This window comes from Nanorana parkeri, unplaced genomic scaffold (assembly GCF_000935625.1).
Source record: "Nanorana parkeri isolate BGI_ZX_2015 unplaced genomic scaffold, ASM93562v1 scaffold2807, whole genome shotgun sequence".
NCBI classification, from domain to species: domain Eukaryota; kingdom Metazoa; phylum Chordata; class Amphibia; order Anura; family Dicroglossidae; genus Nanorana; species Nanorana parkeri.
Window position 1 is genome coordinate 45,151 of NW_017309075.1, and position 10,723 is coordinate 55,873.

General features: G+C 49.8%; 1 protein-coding gene across 1 annotated transcript in view; it reads left to right on the forward strand.

The window, feature by feature from the left end:
• The window catches only part of LOC108802339 (tubulin delta chain-like), an 18,855-nt gene extending 8,967 nt beyond the window's left edge, over window positions 1-9,888 (forward strand). The window contains exons 3-10 of the mRNA XM_018574203.1: window positions 689-790; window positions 1,515-1,636; window positions 2,655-2,796; window positions 5,670-5,855; window positions 7,469-7,564; window positions 8,044-8,119; window positions 8,798-8,939; window positions 9,649-9,888. Of these exons, the coding sequence (XP_018429705.1) occupies window positions 689-790; window positions 1,515-1,636; window positions 2,655-2,796; window positions 5,670-5,855; window positions 7,469-7,564; window positions 8,044-8,119; window positions 8,798-8,939; window positions 9,649-9,884 (1,102 nt within the window). The 3' untranslated portion in view covers window positions 9,885-9,888. The remainder of the gene's footprint in view (window positions 1-688; window positions 791-1,514; window positions 1,637-2,654; window positions 2,797-5,669; window positions 5,856-7,468; window positions 7,565-8,043; window positions 8,120-8,797; window positions 8,940-9,648) is intronic.
• The last annotated feature ends 835 nt before the right edge of the window (window positions 9,889-10,723 follow it).

Genomic DNA, 10,723 nt, shown 5'->3' on the forward strand with positions numbered 1-10,723 from the left:
TGGGGGGGGCGTATTGTGGAACCTGGCCTTGGGGCGGCAGGTGGAGTAAATCCGGCCCTGATCAGGGGGGCCCTAGATCAGGCCCCCGCTTTGTAGTTTTTTTTATAAATGTCCACACCCCCTGACTGTGTACAATCTAACGAGGGTCTATGAAGTAATAGACTCTTGACTCTCAAGCCATCTAAACTCGTATCGCGGCAAATGATGCTATAACCCCTAACACTCCGTACAGATTGAGTGTGACGCCAGGGGTTAAAGCCTGACTAGCCGTCCCTACCAGTTACAGTGACATAAGACTAGCTGAGATCCATAAAACCGAGCATTTAAGGGGGATCGTGACAGTTTCAGACTGGTGCACATTGCTTATCTCTCCACCCTCTCCTACTCTTTCAAAGTTTCATCCTCAATAGGTCTTAGTGATGAAGAATCTGATGCGTCAGAGTAGTAGGAGAAGGTCTGGTGGTGAGCGATGTGCTTAGGTAATTTGTACTAACTGCCATAAAGCTTGTTGGAAAAAACATGGCGGCCTGTTTGTATCCGGACACTTTTTTTTTTTTAACAAAATGAACATTTCACAGTCCGATCAGAAACGGTCCCCTTCCCCGATGTATACATTGTGTCTGGGATGTGTTTGAATTGGTGTTATTAGCACATATTATACATAATAGCTGGTTGTGTTTCTCCCCAGATACTTCAGAGACGCCAATATCATTGCAGGCCGTAAAGGAAGAGGAAATAACTGGGCCTATGGTAAGAAGGGGGGGGGTGGGGGGCTGTACTCTGGGGACAAGTTTAAAGTCAAACTATTGAACTATTGTTTTATTTTATTCTATATGAATGTCAATTGCCGAAAAGCCCAAAAGCCCAATTCCAAAATAACAAAATGTATTCACCAACGCTATGAAAGCTGCTCTGTGGTTGGTTGCGGTAGAATAATGCTTATCACCGCTCTCAGCATTAAGGGAGAACTATGAGTCGAGTGAAAATCCCTAATCCTCATAATTCGAGCCGACGAGTGACAATGAAACTGTCACACGTCGGCTCACTAGATCGGGAAGTGAGCGAACACATAACCGGCGTTCGCTCACTTCTCTATCATCTCCATGCAGAGAGCCGTGACTGTCACTCACAGCTCCCTGCAGGGATTCCCCCCACCTCCCCGCTCCGATCCTCCAGCGCTGACTGGAGGAACTGACGGGGGAGGGGGCGGGTACAGCTAGCTCTGCCTCTAGATAGGCAGAGTCAGCTGTCACTCACGCAGCTGGGTGGATCCAGACAGTATTGCCGGGATCCGTCCCGGCTGCGGTGGTCTCAGGTATACAGAGAGCTGTAGCTCGCGGTATATGAGCTTTGGGTCACGGGAGGACGCTAGTTTATGTCCTCCTGTAACCCTTAATAGAACTATTGGGAAAAACACTGACCCCATAGTTCTCCTTTTAAGTTTTGTAAACACCGGGCTGCTCCATTTATCTGGCAATCCATCCATGTCCCCCTCTAGGGTATCGTGACCATAGCACTGGGTCAGATGGAAGCTTGCTGGAGCAGACGATGGAGAGTTTCCGCAAAGAGGTGGAGAGACGAGACTGCTACAGCGGCACGGTGATTCTGCACAGCTTGTGTGGCGGCACTGGCTCTGGTACGTACATCAACTTACTGCTATGGGCATCCTGAGAAGGGAATAGAAGGGGCCGAAGTGGGTCAGTGAATATAAAAGATAATCAGAAATAAAGGGATGAGGTGGACACCAGGGGCCCAACTGTATTAGGGCCTGTGACCCCCTAGACCTGAGAGGGACATGTGGAAAAGGTTAGTGGCAGGTGAGGCCCCCATAAATTCCCCAGGCCCGGTCACCGAGCTATGTGTTCATCTGCCGGTGGCAGAAGAAATGCAGCAGAGCAGGGCAGCAGGTGGTTCGGTTCCCCCTTGTAGATCGGTCCCGGCGCTGTAACTCACAGCGTGTGAGGGAGAAGGGGAAACGCTCTGCCTGTGGGGTGTGGGAGGAGCCTCCCTGTCCCACACTTGCTCGTCACTGATGAAGCATCGAGATCAGGGGTCTCAAACCTCCGGCCCTCCAGCTGTGGTGAAACTACAAATCCCATAATGCATCTCTCTCCGGGAGCCATGTCTGTGGCTGTGAGAATCTTGCAATGCCTCATGGGATTTGTAGTTCCACCGCAGCTGGAGGGCCGGAGGTTTGAGACCCCTGATCTAGATGGATGCCGTCAGTGTTTCTTTTTTATTTGATGGGATGGCTCGGACCAATGGCACTTTGACATTGGTCATAACTATCCACAGAGCTCCAGCCTCTGACTCCAAGTCCGAGGCTTGTTGTAGCTCTGACCTCTGTAAAAACATCACTTTATCACAGGCTGCTAGTAATTCGATTTCAAGCACTGCGCATACTTCTGGGTGAGGCAGCGAGCCAACTTCAGCAGCAGGAATCGAGGATTCTGGGAAATCCTGGCTATACGCTGAATCGTGTTGCCATGGGGGCATGGGAAATAATTAGATTTTCATTTGATGGTCACAGAAAATTTTAGCTGGCTTCAGGTTGTAATGGAAATGTGTTGATATCATAATTTTGCCTTTTAAATAATATTTCTGTGTGTCAACCGTGGACGTTGGTTATATTTCTAATGTGCTCACCCCATCAGGTCTGGGTTCCCATCTTTGTCAGGAGATCCGAGACGGCTATCCAGCGGGTCACATATTGAGTGTGACGGCGGCACCCCACGAGTCCGGTGACACCCCACTGCAGCATTACAACTCGCTGCTCTGCCTGTCCTACCTGCAGAGGTGAGCCGAGGGTCAGTCTGTTGCTGAATATCATGATCTGCTGAAGATTTATCACAGAGTGAAGCTGCCCGATTGCCGGGAGGTGGGGGTGTCCCTAGACATTTTACCGCCTGAGGTGGGGTGTGCTGGATGGTTCACATGCATCTCCCCACCCAGCTCTTAACAACCTGCAACGCTCTGGCTGGCATCCCATTCAAACTCCTGGCCACCAGTGATGTCACTGGTTTCCAGTATCTCAGTGGGATGCCGGTAAGAGCATTGCAGGTTGTTAAGAGCTAGGCAGGGGGATATGTATGGCCCTTACGCATCTCCCCGCCCAGTTCTTAGCAACCTGGGATGCTGTGGTCGAAAAGGGGGCAGAAATTGTGCAGCAGGGCGGCCTGCCGCTCTCCCACATGACCCAAAGAGATGCCGCTTGAGGCTGCCTCGTTAAAAGGACGGCCCTGCCAGGAGTAACATCCTACCGAGAACAAAGGACGCTTAGAGATCTGTCATGATTCTTTTCCCTTCAAACTGAACTCCAGGCAAATGGCTAACACACAAACTAAATCAATCATGCAAACAGGGATCGCAATTTATTCCCAACTACTTGTAATAGTATCATATACAATTACATGTGGTGTGTCAGTGTTTTGTTGCTTTCAAATGCAGCTGCTGTCACCTAATCATTAACTTAAACGGATGAAAGTTCCTGCAGCAGGATTTCCTAATGGCACCTACCTGGTAGGTTTGAATGAGGGCTTAGTGAAGTCCTTTGCTTCCTTTGTAGGTACTGCGATGGGGTCTTGTTCTATGTCTGTGAGGATGTGTCCTTGTATTGTAGGTACAGCGATGGGGTCTTGTTCTATGTCTGTGAGGATGTGCGCTTGTTTTGTAGGTACAGCAATGGGGTCTTGTTCTATGTCTGTGAGGATGTGCGCTTGTTTTGTAGGTACTGCGATGGGGTCTTGTTCTATGTCTGTGAGGATGTGCGCTTGTTTTGTAGGTACTGCGATGGGGTCTTGTTCTATGTCTGTGAGGATGTGATCTTGTTTGTAGGTAGTGCGATGGAGTCTTGTTCTATGTCTGTGAGGATGTGCGCTTGTTTTGTAGGTACTGCGATGGGGTCTTGTTCTATGTCTGTGAGGATGTGTGCTTCCTTTGTAGGTACTGCGATGGGGTCTTGTTCTATGTCTGTGAGGATGTGCGCTTGTTTTGTAGGTACAGCGATGGGGTCTTGTTCTATGTCCGTGAGGATGTGCGCTTGCTTTGTAGGTACTGCGATGGGGTCTTGTTCTATGTCTGTGAGGATCTGAGCTTGTTTTGTAGGTACTGCGATGGGGTCTTGTTCTATGTCTGTGAGGATGTGTGCTTCCTTTGTAGGTACTGCGATGGGGTCTTGTTCTATGTCTGTGAGGATGTGTGCTTCCTTTGTAGGTACTGCGATGGGGTCTTGTTCTATGTCTGTGAGGATGTGAGCTTGTTTTGTAGGTACAGCGATGGGGTCTTGTTCTATGTCTGTGAGGATGTGCGCTTGTTTTGTAGGTACTGTGATGGGGTCTTGTTCTATGTCTGTGAGGATGTGCGCTTGTTTTGTAGGTACTGCGATGGGGTCTTGTTCTATGTCTGTGAGGATGTGTGCTTCCTTTGTAGGTACTGCGATGGGGTCTTGTTCTATGTCTGTGAGGATGTGCGCTTGTTTTGTAGGTACTGCGATGGGGTCTTGTTCTATGTCTGTGAGGATGTGTGCTTGTTTTGTAGGTACTGCGATGGGGTCTTGTTCTATGTCTGTGAGGATGTGAGCTTGTTTGTAGGTAGTGCGATGGAGTCTTGTTCTATGTCTGTGAGGATGTGCGCTTGTTTTGTAGGTACTGCGATGGGGTCTTGTTCTATGTCTGTGAGGATGTGAGCTTGTTTTGTAGGTACTGCGATGGGGTCTTGTTCTATGTCTGTGAGGATGTGTGCTTCCTTTGTAGGTACTGCGATGGGGTCTTGTTCTATGTCTGTGAGGATGTGCGCTTGTTTTGTAGGTACAGCGATGGGGTCTTGTTCTATGTCCGTGAGGATGTGCGCTTGCTTTGTAGGTACTGCGATGGGGTCTTGTTCTATGTCTGTGAGGATGTGCGCTTGTTTTGTAGGTACTGCGATGGGGTCTTGTTCTATGTCTGTGAGGATGTGTGCTTCCTTTGTAGGTACTGCGATTGGGTCTTGTTCTATGTCTGTGAGGATGTGCGCTTGCTTTGTAGGTACTGCGATGGAGTCTTGTTCTATGTCTGTGAGGATGTGCGCTTGCTTTGTAGGTACTGCGATGGAGTCTTGTTCTATGTCGGTGAGGATGTGAGCTTGTTTTGTAGGTACTGCGATGGAGTCTTGTTCTATGTCGGTGAGGATGTGAGCTTGTTTTGTAGGTACTGCGATGGAGTCTTGTTCTATGTCGGTGAGGATGTGAGCTTGTTTTGTAGGTACTGCGATGGAGTCTTGTTCTATGTCGGTGAGGATGTGAGCTTGTTTTGTAGGTACTGCGATGGAGTCTTGTTCTATGTCGGTGAGGATGTGAGCTTGTTTTGTAGGTACTGCGATGGAGTCTTGTTCTATGTCTGTGAGGATGTGTGCTTCCTTTGTAGGTAGTGCGATGGAGTCTTGTTCTATGTCTGTGAGGATGTGCGCTTGTTTTGTAGGTACTGCGATGGGGTCTTGTTCTATGTCTGTGAGGATGTGTGCTTCCTTTGTAGGTACTGCGATGGGGTCTTGTTCTATGTCTGTGAGGATGTGCGCTTGTTTTGTAGGTACAGCGATGGGGTCTTGTTCTATGTCCGTGAGGATGTGCGCTTGCTTTGTAGGTACTGCGATGGGGTCTTGTTCTATGTCTGTGAGGATCTGAGCTTGTTTTGTAGGTACTGCGATGGGGTCCTGCTCTTCTCCAATGATGATGTGATGAAGAGAGTGGCCTCTATAGCTGAGAAAAAAATTTTCTCTTCCTCCGGCCTTCAGCCAGGAGTCTCCCTCACTGCAATGAATACGCACATTGCTTCTTGTCTAGCCGGCCTCCTCTATCCCGTGTACTCCCTGAAGACGAGAAGGTAACTCTTATCAGTGCTCCACCTGCTTACTACTTGTATACAAATGTGGGATAAAGTCATCTGATTGTTGCAGTTTAATATTTAAAAAAAAGTTATGATTTAAGGGTCCTGTCACACCATCAGGGGGTCTCGGGAGAAATAGCTGTGCGGAGGGTCTCGGGAGAAAGCTGCGCTGAGGCTCTCGGGAGGGGGAGTGGCGCTGAGGCTCTCGGGAGGGGGAGCTGCGCTGAGGCTCTCGGGAGGGGGAGCTGCGCTGAGGCTCTCGGGAGGGGGAGCTGCGCTGAGGCTCTCGGGAGGGGGAGCTGAAGGATGGGGGGAGTGCGCGGACGGTCTCGGGAGATGTGCTGAGGGTCTCAGGAGGAGGAGATGTGCAGGGCAGCGGAAGCACTGTAAACAAGCACCGCATGGTTCCCAAGGAGGATGCCACAAGGTCCCCAGCAAGCGCGTAACCAAAGGCAGCGTTCACCAGTTTGAATAATTGAAGTGCCGATATCGGTTTTTGGTATTGAAGCATTTGGACAATTACGAGTACTCCTGCAAATGCTCAATATCGGCGCTGATACTGGTATCGGTGCATCACTATTTTTTAACCCTTCCCTACTCTATCCAAAGCCAAGAATGAAAGTTTCAGCTCTACATACGCCCAATTATGTAACCAGCTATGGGATCTCCCAACCAAAAACCCTCAAAATGTTCTCTTTGTCACAAGTTTTGGTGTTTTAAAGGAGAACTACGGGGTCAGGGCTTTTCCCCATAGTTCTCCTTAGGGTAATGGGGGGACACAAACTAGCGTCCTCCCGTCACCCCAGGCTCAGTATATAGGGAGCTACAGCTCGCGGTATGCTGAGACGCCGCAGCCGGAGCGGATCCCTACATCGATGTCTGGATCCGCCCAGCTGCGTGACTGACAGCTGGCTCTGCCTATCTAGAGGCAGAGCCAGCTGTACCCGCCCCCTCCCCCGTCCGATCCGCCAGTCAGCGCTGGAGGATCGGAGCGGGGAGGGTGGAATCCAGCCCCTCCCCCTGTCACGGCAGAGAGCCGTGACAGGATCGAGAGGTGAGCGAGCGCCGGTATGTGTTCTCTCACCTCCCGATCTACTGAGCCGACCTGTGACAGTCTCATTGTCACAGGTCGGCTAGAACTATGAGGTGAGTGAAAAGCACCCCCCTCCCCCCCCTCATAGTTCTCCTTTAAATCACAAAGTGACGGTGTTTATCATTGGAATGGGATTTCATGCTGATGATTGGATGTATTTGGGATTCAGTTACAATGACTCTGAAGTATAATGAAGGTGTGACTCTCCCCCATCGGATCTTCTATAATGTAGATTTATATGAATGAGATTTTGTTTATGACACGGTGACACCCCTGGGGAAGGTTTCACCATCAGGAGGCTCCGAGATATATAAGGAAGGGGAAATTACATCTCACCCGCCTGGAACTCACATGTCAGTTTTAGGTGAAATCGCCTTTTAAATTGTATTTTACAAAGTTGCTGGAAGTCGGCTCGAGTAACCTAAGCCGATGGCCCCCTTGTGTGATAAAATGACACGAAGCCAAATGTAAACTGTCACAAGTTGTCTCCTGATGCGCATTGTTGGTTGTCTTGCAGCACGGTCAGTATGGGGCTGGAGCCCTGGGAGCTGATCCGATCCCTGTGTCCGATGCCCAGCATGAAGTTTCTGCACACGGCTCAGGTCTGCAGGAGGTAAGATGGCTTCCGCTTCTCATTTACTGCGTGCAAGTCGTTCAATTTAATTTCATTAGGTTCTACGGGCACAGCCAGGTGCGAGGAGGTTGTACTGCGTTGCATCTTGCTGCGCTGCAAAAAAAAAGTACTGCATGCAATACTTTTTTCAGTGCATTAGGGCTGCAACCAACTAATCGATAATAATCGATTATGAGAATAGTTGTCAACTATCGAGAGAGATTTTTTTAAAATGCAACTAATCGATTAATCGGGGCAACTAATCGATTATGAAATAATCGTTAGCTGCAGCCCTACAGCGCATGCCACTGCAACACCCATGCGCTGCAGTGGTGTGAACCGCGCCTATCTGTTGTGACAAGGCAAATGACCTTGTCTTACATTAGGGCTGTGCTGGAAAAAACAGTCCCAATGCATGTGGTGTGAACCCAGACTTGCTTTGATTACAGTATGATTCTGAATCCTCTTTATATCGGCAGGGGAACGGCGTTCTGGGATAAGGTGACGTCCTCTGTGGTGCAGACCGTCCCTCGAGCAAATCCTCAGGGCCAACTTGTATCCTTTCACCAACCTAAATGGCGCTCCTGGTAAGATGATATCATAACTGGGCTCGGTGTGAGCAATGTCTCATGTATTGTTATAACCAGAGACGGGAAGAAGGATTGGTCTCATGTGCTCTATCAGTCACTAGTAATAGAACTTTGCAGAACATTTCATAGAAGACAGATACAGTACATACACTATATTACCAAAAGTATTGGCCCCTCCCCCTCCTAATCATTGGATTCAGGTGTTCCGTGACATTTCCCGGCTACTAAATATTCCGCCGCGGTCGCCTGTTACTGGGATTATAACAAAGTGGAAGCAACTGGGAACAACAGCAACTCAGCCAGGAAGTGGTCAGCCACGTCACATGACAGAGCGGGGTCAGCGCATGCTGAAGCGCACAGTGCGCAGAAGTCGCCAACTGTCCGCAGAGTCAATAGCTACAGATCTCCAAACTAGCGGAGCTGTTATAGCGGCAAAGGGCGGAGCCAACCCAATACTGAACCCTACGGACTAAGACTGGGACGCCATTAAAGTTTATGTGCATGTAAAGGCGTCCCAATACTTTTAGTAATATATGGTAATATGGTTAATGTTCCCACATGGATTTCGGATCTGCCTCTCAATGCCGCCATGTTGATGAATATTCCAGTTTCTCTCAGTTCTTCCCTTAACTCGTTCTCTCAGCATCACAGTCTGTCTGTTCTGGCCGTGGCTCGGAATTCCCAGGATTACTCCTTCCTCCTCTCCCGGGACTCCGTACTAACAAAGCTGAAGCAGTCCTATCGCTGCGTCCCCTGGAACCCTTCCCCCATCCAATGCTGGACAGGTCAGTGATCTATTTCTGGACATTGTAACATTCTACCTGATCCTTCTTCTGACATGATTTACAGTACAGAGAAGGGATTATACCACCAGATCCAGTACTGAGAAGGGATTATACCACCAGATCCAGCACAGAGAAGGGATTATACCACCAGATCCAGCACAGAGGGGGGACTATACCACCAGATCCAGCACAGAGGGGGGACTATACCACCAGATCCAGTACAGAGAAGGGACTGTACCACCAGATCCAGTACAGAGAAGGGACTGTACCACCAGATCCAGTACAGAGAGGGGACTGTACCACCAGATCCAGTACAGAGAGGGGACTGTACTACCAGATCCAGTACAGAGAGGGGACTATACCACCAGATCCAGTACAGAGAAGGGACTGTACTACCAGATCCAGTACAGAGAGGGGACTGTACCACCAGATCCAGTACAGAGAGGGGACTGTACCACCAGATCCAGTACAGAGAGGGGACTGTACTACCAGAGGGGGGACTATAGCACCAGATCCAGTACAGGGGGGGGCTATACCACCAGATCCACTACAGAGGGGGGACTATACCACCAGATCCAGTACAGGGGGGGCTATACCACCAGATCCAGTACAGGGGGGGCTATACCACCACACTGAATGTAGAACAAATGATGAGAATTGTGACATTCCAGAAGCAGAGACGTCATCACGTTGTCTGAATGTTCCGTAGACCCCCAGAATATTCTGGACCCCTCGTGTCACAGCCACTCCCTGACCGTCTGCGCCAACCACTCCAGCACAGCCGACCTGGTGAGGAGCATTGTGGGTAAAGCACGCACCATGCACGAGGCCGGGGCCTACCTGCATTGGTATCGGAGGTACGGCTGCGAGGACGAGGACTTCCGGGCGGCCTTCGACACTCTGAACTGCGTTGCGGACGAATATGACAGCCTGAGGCAGCCGTGACCCGACAGCCGTCCATACGATTCATCGATCGGGGTCACGTGACAACACGCTGCCAGACCGGCCGGAACACGAGGACCCGTTATATCAGCAGGTTCCATATAGTGCGCCATGTGATCATCCTCATTATACACACAGAGCGTCCGTTCCATACATGTGACCAGCAGGCCGATCCAGATCAGTTCTTTTATAGATTTTTATTGTTTTTCTAATATTTAATTTATTTGAATTGATACATTTTTATGGATGGAAGCCGTGAAATTCCTGAGGCTGATGGTGACAATGTGTGTAAAGTGACCCTGTGGACACAATGAAAGCGGCCATCTTGTGGGTGTGAGCTACACTATATTGCCAAAAGTATTGGGACGCCTTTACACGCACATGACCTTTAATGGCATCCCAGTCTTAGTCCGTAGGGTTCAGTATTGGGTTGGCTCCGCCCTTTGCCGCTATAACAGCTCCGCCTCTTCTGGGAAGGCGTCCACAAGGTTTAGGGGTGTGTCTATGGGAATGTTGGACCATTTGTGAGGTCGGGTACTGATGTTGGGGGAGGGGCTCGCAGTCTCTGCTCTCATTCATTCCAAAGGTGTTCTATGGGGTTGAGGTCAGGACTCTGTGCGGCCAGTCACGTTCCTCCCCCCCAAACTCCCCCATCCATGTCTTTATGGACCTTGCTTTGTGCACTGGTGCGCAGTCATGTTGGAACAGGAAGGAGCCGTCCCCAAACTCCTCCCACAAAGTTGGGAGCATGAAATTGTCCAGAATGTCTTGGTGTGCTGAGGCCTTAAGAGTTTCCTTCACTGGAACTAAGGGGCGGAGCACAACCCCTGAAAAACAACCCC